Source organism: Elephantulus edwardii, unplaced genomic scaffold (genome assembly GCF_000299155.1).
Source record: "Elephantulus edwardii isolate Elephantulus edwardi_28Jun2011 unplaced genomic scaffold, EleEdw1.0 scaffold00035, whole genome shotgun sequence".
Lineage (NCBI taxonomy): Eukaryota > Metazoa > Chordata > Mammalia > Macroscelidea > Macroscelididae > Elephantulus > Elephantulus edwardii.
The window spans coordinates 3,365,758-3,379,156 of NW_006399785.1; the positions used below are offsets into that span (position 1 = coordinate 3,365,758).

Here is a 13,399-nt window from a genome sequence, read left to right on the forward strand (position 1 = left end):
GAGGAAGTGTGGAAGTAAAAAATTAGCTGATAGACAGCAAACAGTTATTGAGATGGGTGATGGGAAGGGCCATGGGAATGAACGGACTATCAGACATCGTGTGCACAATGACTGGTGCTGGAGAACACAAAGGGCATGAATGTTCAATTATGGAAAAAAACCCCACTATGCTTTGTAAACGTCCACTCAAATCACACACAAAAAAGTAATTGTTAAACAAAGAAAACATAACAAAAGCACTGAATATATTATCTGAGTTTCAAGGTTTTACTTTGGAATATTTTCAAGCATACATCTGTATCTTCAGGCCAAGAAATACAAAAATAACATTTACTTAAATACAATTAATACCTAAAGTTTAGGTAGTTTCAATGAGTTGTCATAAACAACATACTCAGAATTGACACATTTTAAAAAGCTTCTTAAACTATAATACTCTGGAATAAACTTTCCCCTAAGCATTCTACTTTACAAGTTAGGTATGTACAAAAAAAAAAACAGTGGAAAATTCACAAAGGTCTGATGAACTACAAGAAATGTTTATAGTCTTAATAAAGACAAGAATAAGTAATGGCAAAATACCTATAATAAGTACAGCTAAAGCGATTACAATGTGACACTGTAAGTAAAAGGCACTAGAAGATAAATGCAAACACATCTGATCTTGTAAATGCATTACAGTCCTTCAGGAAATTCTAAGTACATGAAAAGTATACCCATAAACCAGACTACTACAAGCACTTCTTTTAATAGCTTTCCATCATTAACATTCTTTGAGAATGATGAAGAACTTTTACAGTGATTCAGTGGGACTGGGTATCATCATTCGACTTTAGGAAATAATGAGCTGTGGCTGGGATTTATACCGAGACTATGTGGAACTGAATCAGAATGTTTCCGTGGGCTCCGCTGCCAGCCTTTGATACCTGTCACCACATAACACGATGCTCTGCATTGGTTCATGTACTTAGCAGCAGATAGAGCAGTATGTTGGGATCTTAGATTTGATGACAACAAGGCTGCCCTGCAGATAGAAAAAAAGTGTACACCATTAGTATCATGAGGCATTCCTTAGCAGAAATTAAGTTGCGTAACATGCCTCACACAAGCCCAAAATAAAAAAGAAAAATAGGACGAGAGCCAAATAATGTAAAGGAAAGAGAAATTTTCTTAGAGTTCAATAACATGCAGATCACTATTGCTTTTTAAAGTATGTAAACAGAGAAGTAGGTGGAAGTCAGCCAGCCAGGACTTGAATCCAGCTTGTAAACTCACTGATGAGGCCTGGTGGTGCAGTGGTTAATGTGCTCAAGTGCTCACAGAATTCAGTGACCCAAACCCACTGGGCATTCCGAGGGGAGAAAGACTTGCTCTCGTAATGACGAAAGTCAAGGGACTTCTATGGGCACTTCATTGTCCTCTCAGATAACAAATAGTGAGAACTTGAGGGTAATGCGGTCCAGCAACAACTGTCCTGTCAAGTGTGGAGCTGATTACTTCTCTGTCCCTACAGCTTGCTCATTAAGAAGAGGGCGCTGGAGAAGAGTAAGTTTTTTAGTGTCTATCAAATACTCATAGAACTCTTGTCACATAGTAAAGTTTCTTTACTACTCAAGAAAGACAAGTGTTGATGAGTATCTGTCTAGAGACAAATGTGCTTATCACTTACAAAGAAAACTAAGGCTAAGAGTGGTCAGGTTTCAATTTAAAATGGTAATAAACAAAGGCTGATAGCATGCGATCAAATATCCATAAACTGGTATATTTATTTCCCCAAAAGTTGCAACAAGTCACAGAAGCTCTAAATATGGGAGCCTGCAATATGGCAAAGAATCCTTTACAGAAATCTAACATTTAAAAAAGTGAAAGCCACACTTTTAAGTTCTTAGAAGCAAAAGAAGAGCTACTGTTCATTTCCCGGCAGATTACAAAGTACCAGAATTAAGGGTGACAGAGAAAGTCTTTGTTACGCTTTCTCTTTTTGTATTTGTTAAGATATTGTGCAGGACATAGGAAGGAGGGACGAGAGAGAAGTCCAAAGAATATAAGCAGCATGCAGGAACCCTCCCAACAGAAACTACGCTGCTCTTCTGTATTAGCCAACTTTCAGTGGTCAGTTTAATCATCTAGGTTCCCTTTCAAATCTTAACACGGTCTTTGCAAAGTTCATGTGGAAGAAAGTGATCCCTGTTGCCCCCCATGACTCTAGCCCTGGGTCTTCCCCTCTCCGCTTGCCGCTTCCAAACTAGCAATCCAGAGCATCTGTGAAAACCACCAAAAGTCCTTGCTGTATACACTGAGCATCTGTTTTCTTGAATTTCACCAGGGAGAAATGGCCAAATTCCTTTTACATTCAAATTCTCAGGATAATAAGCTTCCACAAGCTAGAATAACTTCCTTCCTGCGAGGAAGGGACGCTGCGAATTGCCCAGGGAATGGTTCCACATGCCTCAACAAGGTGTCTCAGCATTAATCCTCAGTCCAGGGACTAACACAACAGAGACATTCATTATCTTGTAAGCATCAGAATTTAATTCTTCTCTACCAACTTTAATCAAGGCATCCATCATAGAGAGAACAGAATGAATATAAAAGTCACTGAAAGGGTCAAGTAATTTCAATAAAGCTGGAACTAAAATGCTTGCCATTTAAAAATGAAGCACATACACACGCGCTTTGATGTAATTAGTTCTGTTAGAAAGTACAGAGACTACACACTGAATTTGGCAGTGTTGATACTCACACACACAGCTCTGCCATTTATGCTCTGATTAAAGATAATCCCCCAAAGAGAGAGAGGTCATCACTGACAACAGGTCTAAGACTCAGTGATTTGAACACTTATTTCACAAGATGAAAACTTAATTAACCAAGTTAACTGACAGAACAGAACTAATAACCAAATTCCCTACCTTCTCCCATACTGAAAAACTAGAATAACCAACTGCACTATTCTTGTATGTGTGCGCAAGTCTGTGATTACACAGGCACAGTAGAACAGTCAGCTAGAAAGAGTGTTGGAATCTTTGTATATGGTGTGCATGGCTGCTACTGTTGTTGTCGTGTGCCGGTGGGTCAGAGCTGACTCACAGCTGACCCCCTGTGGGCTTTCAGAGGCAGGAAATCACACGAGGAGACTGACTGCTCATCGCTCTGCCTCAGAGCACCTGGTGGGTGTGAACCACCTGCCTTTGGGTGGACAGAGCAACTCCTTGTCCCCTAGGCCACTATGCACCCGTAATTTATGGTAGAGTCTACATTTTTTAAACAGACGAGATGGCAAAAATTAATAATAATCATTTTTTTAAATGTACCTTTTCTTTAATGAGCTCTCTTAAATTAATCCCTCTGTTTTCTGACATTTCCAGTGAAAAAGGCAAAAATGGTCATATTTTTAAAGGAAAATCTACAGCAGCCCCATGTTGTGTGCACAGAGTTGTTGTTGTTGTTACGTGCTGTCGAGTCGCTTTGCGACTCATAGCGACCCTATGTACAACAGCCCTAAACTCTGCTCTGTCCTGCGCCAATCGCACTGTCTCTGACACACCCATCTTGATTGTCCCAGTCACTGAATCAATCCCCCTCACAAAGGGTCTTCCCCTCCTGCGCTGTCCCTCCACAGTCCCAAGCATGACGTTCCTCTCCAAGGACCAGTCCCTCCTTACACCATGACCAAAGTATGTCAGACGAAGCCTCAGAATCCTTGCCTCCAAGGAGCAGCTCGGTTTAACCCTCTCCAGTAGCACCAGAAACTCAAAGGTGTTATTTTCATGACTGGGACTATAGAATCCTAGCACTTAAACACGGCAAGAGGCAAAGCTATGGGCTTCAAAACAGGAGTACCAGTATCAAGTCACCTGGTTCCCTACAGCTGACAATGAGATAAAGCATGTCACAGGAAGTCTACTTTAAAATCTGACTACAAATTAAAAACCAAGCCTATTTCATTACTTAAGGGACAATGTTCTACGTACGCTGCCGCCATGCTGCTCCAGCTTCTGCAGGGCACTGGTGACCGGCTCTTTGAATTTCTTGTTCATTAGTCTTTTGGAGAGCTTTCAAAATAAGATTAGGGGGGAAAAATTAAAATTTGCCAAGGTCCCATGATTGACCAGCCCACTGTCACTGCATCGGCTCTGGGCCATCGTGGTCCTCGCCTGGGCTTCTGAGCCCATAAATCCCGTGAGAGGACACCTAGATTCAAACTGCTGACCTTCCGGCTATTGTTTACCAGGAACCGAGGAATGGAGGGGTTTCAGAGGCAGTAAACCTTCACTTTAGCAGCCAGATATGTTACACACTACACCACAGAGCTGCTTTTCCCAAACACGTTAAGCACTATTTATGTTATTTAGTGACCTGGGGTGCGATGCCGCAGTCCCTCATGAGCTGCACTGCTAACCCAAACGCCACAGCTTGCTGGAGTTTCAAACCCACCCGAAGCTCCGAAGAAAGACGCACAACCTCCGTTTTTATTTCCAGCCTAGAAACCCAATGGCGGAGTGAGTTCTGACTTGATAGGAGTGAGAATGAGAGACACACAATGAAATAAAATCAACTATCAATTACATCTTGTCAGTATAGTTTCACTTCTTCACCATAAACAGAAGTACAAGTTCAGCAACAGGCTAATAGGAATGACCACTTCATTGTGTGGTGTTTTTTAACAGCCCTGAAGCCTGCTCTGTCCTGTGCCAACCTTATTATCTCTGACACACCTGCCCTCATTACCCCAGTCACTGCATCATTCTATCATCGATGGTTTCCCTCTCTTTCTCGGTCCCTCCACTCTTCCAAGCATGATGTCCCGTCCCTCTCCAAGGATTGGTACCCCCTTGTATAAAATAGTAACGATGCATTATTTTAAATACTATCAACCCTATAAAATCTACATTACAGAAACAAAAGACAATTGTCTTTTAAAATAATCTATTTCCATTCTGTCACCTCTACCAGCATAACTCGAAGGTTATTCCAGAAGGTTATGACTAAAAATACATAGTTTTCTAAAATAAAACAGGGTGACAATGACTAGTTAGAGCCCTTATACGAATAATTCACTAATGTTGACTGGCTGGCTTAGAAACCACAGACCGTCGAACCCAAGGTATTTCCTGAGTGGGTCTCAACTGGAAAGGTAGAACGCAGACTGAATAGAGAGGATGCAAAAGGTGCTGCATGTGTGAATCTCAACAACAGAGGAGCATAGCATGATGCACATTATGGGAATCCAAATTTCATATTTAATATTTGTAATAAACAGAATGCTACTTCAATTACGAGGGAGGCTGCTATCAGCTGGAATTAATCCTGAAGCACGAAGGCAATCCTTAATCGTTTACAGGGGTTGTGCATTGCCCCTCCTGCCTGAGTCAAGCAGAAGGTTGTCAACAGAGAAAGCTCAGCTTCACCTGTATTGGGTTCTCTTGGTGATTTACTTCCTGGCAATTCTCAATAAAGACAGGAAAGCTGGACTCGGCAAGAGTTCCCTTCAGTGGTTCGAGAACCGTTTGTCTCCTGCTTTACGTCTGTTTTCTCCTACATTCCTGGTGTTCTGTCTTATTATTAATACTTAGATTAATACTTTGCCCCTGGTCTGCAACAGCACATAATCCCACACATCCTGGGAGAGGGTCCCACCCAATGTCTGCATTACCACACTGGGCAACATGAACTTCTCAGCCATTACATTTCTTGAGCACAGCTCCACTTTCTGGAAAAACAACTTGTTATGGCTTAAATTGTGCCCGCCGAGACATACAGTTAAGTCCTGGCCCCTGCACTGATGAGAACGTCATCTGGGGAACAGGAATTTGTCCTTTGGCCAGGTTATCCTGTAATATCCTTTGCATGTGCTGTATGAACTCCTACTGGAGCTGGGTGATCCTAACCCTAAACCCTTATGGAATGTCCTCTTACTAAACAGAAGAGGGCGCATGGGCAGAGCCAGTTCTCTGCAGGGGGATGCAGCATGTGAGGGTTTAGCTACAATACAAGAAGCAACTGGGGTAACAGAGGCTAAAGGGACAAGGGACAGTGTTTCCTTAGCGCCTTCTGAGACAGAGACCACAGCCCAGGAGATAATCTGAATTTGGACTGATAGCTTCCAGGACTGTGAAACCAAAAAGTCCTGTTCTTTAAATCCCCACTCTGTGGAACTTAGTGTGGCAGCAACTAAGACACAACTGAATCCCATGCAAATGAGTCAGTCATCAGATCTCTCCCAGGCCACTGTCACATGAAGTTATTATCTAATGGTCCTGTGGCCAGGCATGACAGGAACCCTGCAGGAGCACTTCACACCACTGGACAAGGAAGAGAGGGAGGTTCTTCAATCAGGCCCTCCAAGGTCAGGCAGGGTCAATGAGACTTCCAGGCAGAGAAATGCAGTTCTGAGAAGGACAGGCCTACCAGTGTCTGAGGGAAGAGCGAGAAAACATGTCCCTCCCTGTCCTGAGGCCTGCGTTCTTTAGAGCATGTCCTCTGACAGTAGGAGTTTACAGGAAGATCCCTGAACCACCAACTTCAGAATCACCTGTGCTATTTACTTAAAAGTTCCCGTGACCTTGACACAAGAACTAGATGACCACTCCTAAAAGGACTGGAGGAGAAGGTTCCAGATATGCACACGTGTGGACCAAATCACGAAAATATAAAAGTGGTCAAACTTTTCCAACAGGTACCGATGGAAAACTGAGACTGGCCCGCAGTGATCCTTGGAAACAGAAATAAAACTCACCCCCAAGGCGCAAGTTTCAGCCAAACAAAAGGCAGGTCTGTAAGGTGAACACCAGGAAGGCATTCACTCCTCAGGATGAGCTGTAAGAGCAAGGCAGCAGCATCTGCCCAGGGACACAGCTCAGAAGGCAGGAAGGGCTAGACTGAAGGGTGAAAGGAAACAAGACTCACAGGGAAGAAGTGGGGCGAGTGCAGTTACACTGTGGGCCTTGTGGTTAAAGTTATAAAACAAAATGAGTATGAAGGGCTGCATGAAAACTGATCTGCTCTGTAACCACTCAAATCACAAACAGAACAGAAACGCAGGTTTTTGGGCCTCCCCAGAGTAACGTAACAATGCCCTCAGGGTGGCAACCCACACTCGGCATGGACAGCAAAACCCTCAGTTGATGCACTCCCTCTCTAGAACGTGGGACCACTGGCCGAAGAGGAGTGGATGGCCGCCCCTTATGGTAACGTTTCAAAGGGTCTGACTTACCTGCCCATGATGGAAAGCAACTGTGCACATGCTCATCAGTTAGTTTTAAAATCCTTTTTCTGTAAGATAAACTCTTGAGGCACACACCTAGTGCAGAGGCTGGTAAAGCAGAGGCAATGGAAGGCAGGCTCTCAGGCTGAAGGAGGAGCAGGTGGGGGCTAGGGAGGTCCACCGAGCACCCCAGCCAAATCCCACGGTGAGGAGCTCACCCCAGCACCACCTCTTCCCAGGGCTTCCTCTCATCCGGGTAACGCTAGCCCCATCTGAAGGCCACTGAGGTGGTGAGGTCTTTCCCAAGTGTTGACAACCCAGGAAGGGCCACAGGCCCTGTGGCTCAGCCCTTGTCTTAGAAAAAGCAGAACTCTAGGCATGTGTGTGAAGGATCACAGATTAGTGCCCCAGGCTGTTGAAGGTTAAAAAGAAAACAGAAGTCTACACAGAATTCATCTCTCTTGACACCAGCAGCCAGGAAATTAAAAGATGTACTGCATGGGGAAAGTCTGCTGTTAGGGATCTCTCCAAAGTAATGAAGAGCAATGATGTCAGTCTGGAGACTAAGGTGCGCCTGATACAGGCCATGGTCTTTGCAATCACTTGCTATGCATCAGAGAGTTGGACAATGACTAGGGATTGCTGTGGTGTTGGAGTAGAATGCTGAATATACCATGGACCGCTAAGAGAACAAAAAGGTTCGTCCTGAAGAGGGTGAAGCCAAGCTGCCCCTGGAGGCAAGGAGTCTGAAGCTTCATTTGACATATTTTGGACATGTTGCCAGGTGGGATCAGTCCTTGGACAGGGACGTCAAGCTTGGGAGGGTGGAGGGACAGCGCAGGAGAGGAAGATCCTCGATGAGATGGATTGATTCAGTGACTGAAGTTATGGGGCAGGTGTATTGGAGACAATGAGGCTGGCAAAGAATAGAGCAGAGTTTAGGACTGTTGTACATAGGGTGGCTAGAAGCCACAGGCAACTCAATGGCATATAACAACAACAAATAACACCACCACATGGAATTCAACGGTAGTCTGTTCTTTTCTCACTACCGATATGACAAGAGGAGGGAGGCTGTTTAGGAGGCAAAAGTCTGTGCCACATTCGAGCCCTGAGAACAGTGATTCCTTTTCTCTCCACATCACTACCTCTTCGCCCATCTCGTCCCGAACCTCTTAGCAAATGTCCTTCCTACTTACAAAACTCATAACCATCAAGTCGATTCCAACTCACAGCAACTCGATGGGAGAGAATACAACTGTCCTCTGGGGATTCCAAGGCTGTAACCTTTAGAGAAGCAGGCTGCCACCACAGTAACCCACACAACAGCTGGTGGTGTTGAATCATGGCAGCGGGGCACATGGCCACCTGCCACCTGGGCTCCCCTCATTTCTTTATCCCTCCCCTCAAACACAACAAAACCAACACACCTCTACCAATCTCCACAAGGTCTGGATGTCTGTTTTCACTCAGCATTATAGTCTCAGTGTTTGGCAGAATACTCAGCGTAAAACGGGACAGCGTGCTAACACGTGGCATGTTTGAGGAAATGAAGACGCCTACAATGTGGTGGTCTCTTATACATGGTGGTGGTTGGGTACCGTCAAGTTGGAAATGACTCTTCAGCATGTGCTCAGAGGCAGTAAATCCCATGAGAGCTGACTGCCCATCTTTCTCCAGCAGAGCGGCTGGTGGATTCCAACCATGTGCCTCTGCACGGGCAGTGCAACACCATCAATAAGACACTAGAGCTTTCTATCATACACACTTGTTGTTGTTGTGTACTAGAGTCAGAACTGACCCACAGCTGACCTGCCAGGAAATTTTTAGAGGCAGTAAATTACACAGGAAATTGTCTATCTTTTCCCCATAAAATAATGGATCTGCACTATGTTCCTTTCTGTAGGCAGTGCAATTCCTTACCAAGAAGCCACCCAAGCTCCTTATTTTACACATTGTTGCTGTTGCATGTGCCATCAGAACCCTAATGGATTTTCAGAGGCAGTTAATCACATAGGCAGAGACTGCCCATTCTTCTCCCACGGAGCTGCTGGTGCATTCAAACCATGTGCCTTTTACAGCACACTGTTGTTACATGCTGTTGAGTCGCCTGTGACCCACAGTGACCCTGTGTACGACACCTCTGAAGCCTGCCCTGTCCTGAGCCAGTCTCACTGACTCCAACACACCTACCCCTGCCGCCCCAGTTACTGTATCAATCCGTCTCATCCATGGTCTTCCTCTCCTGCGCTGTCCCTCCACCATTCCAAGCATGATGTCATTTTTCAAGGACTGGTCCTTCCTCATCATGTGCCCAAAGTATGTGAGACAGAGCTTCAAAATCTTTGCCTACTAGTAGCAACTTGGCTTCATTCACCCTCTCTCCAGGACAGACCTATATGTTTTCTTGTCAGTCCGTGGTATGTTCAAGACTCTTCTCCAGCACTACAACTTGAAGGTATTGATTCTTCTTCTGTCATCTTTAGTCACTGTCCAGCTCTCTGATGCACAGCAAATAATTTTCAAAGACCATGGCCTGGATCAGATGCATCTTAGTCTCTAGACTGGCATCACTGCTTCTTGGTACTCTGGAGAGGTCCCTGACAGATTTTCCCAGTGTAATTCATCTTAGGATCTCCTGACTGCTGGTGCCAAGAGTGTTGATTGTAAGCAAGCTTTAACTGTTAACAACCACAGTCTCTTCTCTATCATGATGCTGCCAATTTGCACACTAGTAGATATTAGATGCCTTCAGAGATCAGAAGCCACAAGAGATGTTGTCCAAGAAATCTTGTAAAAGGTTACATTGCCCTAATCAGAGTTTAGAAGCAATTATCTACCCAGATCACCTTCCTCCTGCCCTAGACTTCCCACACGCCGGGCTTCCAGACTGAACTCTCACAACGTCATCTCCCACCCTGAATTTCAGGGGACTTCACCTCCCACCAGTCCTCACCTCAGCACAGCTGTCATGACTGATTCATCACCATTTCTTCCTACTACTTTCACTACGTGGTTTCAACGTGGAGTAAGAAACTGAAAACACAGCAGTGGGACATCTCAGAAAAAATTCAACAATGAAAAACCAAAAGAATTATGAACAAACTACATCTCAATTCTGCGCTGTAGGAAAGAAAAAAATGCCGGCCAGGAAACCCTAAAGCCGAACCCACCCCAGCTGCTGCTGAACTGCTTCTGACTCCATGACACCAGGAAACAGACGGAAGTGGCGTGTCAGGCGTCTAAGGCTGGATCCCGAGGGGAGCGCACCACCACGACCATCGTCACACAGCGGCAGGTGAGGTCAAACCCTAGGTCACCGACAGCGCCCCTCTCAATCTAGCGGTGTGTCTGGTGTAAGGGGGCCCTGGTGGTCTAATGGTCAGGAGTCAGGCTGCCAACCCACAGGCAGGAGGTTCATATCCACCGGCTGCCCTGTGGGAGGATGGGCGACCTCCTGTGTGATTACTACCTCTGAAAACCCACAGGCAGGTCAGCTCTGAGTCGGTCCCGATCAACAGCAGATAACATCATCAATGTGCTGAATAAAGGCTTACTCAGCTCCCAGAAAGGCTAAGCTCTTCCCCTAGCTCGTCTACGCCCTTAGAATGTCTTGACTCCTAAGAGTGCACTTTTTTACCTGGTAGGCAGTGGTCAAGGCACAGCCTATAGTTCCAACTAACAATATAATTCCCTGGCTGAGGGTGGCAGGTGGGGGTGGGGGAGTGGGCTACAACCTATCTCTCAGCTCCGTCTAAAAGGACCAGACACTAGAGTAAGCCATGTAAGTCATCATTCAATTCCTTACTTTTTATGACAACACTAAACTCTGCTCACGGAGTATATTCCAGTACCAAAAAAGAAAACATCATTCATTAATAAAACGTCTTCTAAGTGTGAGATCTAATTTCATAGTCTTAGATTATTTTAATGATTAACGTGAACTATCGAACTGTAATGAGCTAAGAAGAGTGCATGCCGACGTGAACAACTACGCCCTGGTCTGTTCAGTACTCACACTTGTAAGCAGATGTTTCAGATGGTCATTTAGAGAAGGACCGACAACACCACTTAACTGCATCAAAGCGTCAAGTCCCCTCCCAAACACTCCATCATCCGCATGGACCTGTGAGGTTGGTTGGTTCAGGCAGTGGGAGGCAGAAAGCAAAGGAGAAAAGGACGTAAGTTAGAAAAAGGGTAACAAATAACGAAAACCTGACTGAGAGCATTTACAATTACAACCATTCAAACGCAGAATTGTTTAAGCTAATGCTTCATGGGAACAAAACACCCAAGGAAACAAGAACAAATCTTCACCCGAACTGCCCTAACTAGCACATGTGGCGGCTAGACAGACAGAGTGAAAGTTCAGGACTTCTTTTAATAATTCACTATGTCTCTTTCTACCTTTAACACACTCTAATTCTGCAAGAATACACTCAGTGAAATCACAGGTAAAGGGCTCATTTCTAGATGACTTTGGGGACAATGACAGGGAAACTATTTCTGAATTAAAGCGCCCTTTCCTTTCCTTGCCCTTGCATCTTGAACTTGTGAAACAGAGAGGAAAGGAAAGGAGGACATACCAGGGCCGCCTTGAGCACAGGGATCAGTCTCGGGAGCAGCGGCACGGCTTTCTCAGGAGCATCGTGGACCAAAAGCAACTCTCGAAAACCCTCCTTCGACACAAAGGTGTAGGGGTGCTTGGTCTCCCTCAGACCCTGGCAAAGACAGCATCATTCACCTCCTGTTGTGTTATGATCACACACACACACGCGCGCGCGCACACACACACACACACACACACACACACACACACACGGAATTCTCGGCAGTCTAAGAGAAAACCCAAGTTTATTCCTATTCCTGTTTTCTAACCATGCTTTCATTTCAGTGATTACAATATCAATTACAAGGAGACCTTGTGGAAGAAAGGTTATATATGAGAGAAAAAAGATCTGAAACCCATGGACCGCCAGAAAACCAAATGGCTAGGTCTAGGTAAATGTGCGGCCGGAGAGCTTCTCGGAGACAAGTATGGCAAAACTTCGTCTCACATATCTTGGGCATGATGTTAGGATGGGGCTATTCCTTTAAAAAGGACATCAGCTTAGAGAGGTGGAGGGTCAGCGAAAGACAGAAGACCCTCAGTGGCCATGGACTGACACAGTGACTGCAGCAATGGGCTTCTGTGTGTCAGAGATGATGAGGGCGGCACGGGACAGGACCGGGTTCAGACCCGTTCACGGGATCACCGAGTCGTACTCAACTTGACAGCACTTAACAACAGCAACCACAGGAAAGACGGGGTGGAAAAGAAGTAAAAATAAAATAATATAAACAAAAGAAAGAACGAAAAAAGGGAGCGGAGGTGGAAGAAAGAAGATGGGAAGCTGGAGGTTATGGAAAAAAGATGTAAATGCAGAGAACAATGACAACAAAAAAGATGACGGGGAAGAAATCATACATACCTCAAACATGAAAGTGCATCAGATTAACCTAAAATATGTGTATTTAAGCACTGCTTCACTTTATGAATGTTTAACTGTTGAACCTTCTAGGTTTACAGTGGTTTTAAATCTTGTTAAGTTTCTAAAATACCTCCTATGCTCCTCTTTAAGTTTTTAAACATTGTGCCAACTAATTTTCAGTCATATTGTATTATTTTCAATTGCTTATTTTATTTGTATTTAAATATGTTCTTTTATAAAATGAAGAAGGCAAAGATTTTACTATGTGTAAAAGAACCTTAAGATTTTAAATGTAATTTTTAATACTGGAATTTGAAATTGAAAAAAGAACACTTGTTCATCATTACTCATTATGTTTTTCATTCTAAAGGCATCAGAAAGAATAACCAACTGTTCTGAGTGATTACCAGGGAGCTCTGATGGCTTAGTGGTAAGTAGATGCATTGCTAACCCAAAGGCATGTGGTTTGAATCTTCCAGTCATTCTGTGAAAGATGGACCGTCTCCTCCCATGCAACTGACAGACTCTGAAAACCCACTGGAGGGTCTACTGATTCAGTTCCAACTCAGTGGTCCACAATACAAACTGCACATCTCCTGGCCTGGATGCCGCAGTGCTGGGAACTACACGTCTCCTGGCCTGGATGCTACAGTGCTAAAAACTGCACGTCTCCTGGCCTGGATGCCACAGTAGTAATAATTTTACGTCTCCTGGCCTGGAA

General features: G+C 44.6%; 1 protein-coding gene across 1 annotated transcript in view; it reads right to left on the reverse strand.

Annotated features, from left to right (window-relative positions):
* Positions 1-967: 967 nt before the first annotated feature.
* The window catches only part of PACRGL (PARK2 co-regulated-like), a 28,512-nt gene continuing 16,080 nt past the window's right edge, over positions 968-13,399 (reverse strand). The window contains exons 5-8 of the mRNA XM_006884511.1: positions 11,794-11,928; positions 11,226-11,333; positions 3,975-4,055; positions 968-1,024 (exon numbers count right to left, since the gene is read on the reverse strand). Coding sequence (XP_006884573.1) covers positions 968-1,024; positions 3,975-4,055; positions 11,226-11,333; positions 11,794-11,928 — 381 coding nt within the window. The remainder of the gene's footprint in view (positions 1,025-3,974; positions 4,056-11,225; positions 11,334-11,793; positions 11,929-13,399) is intronic.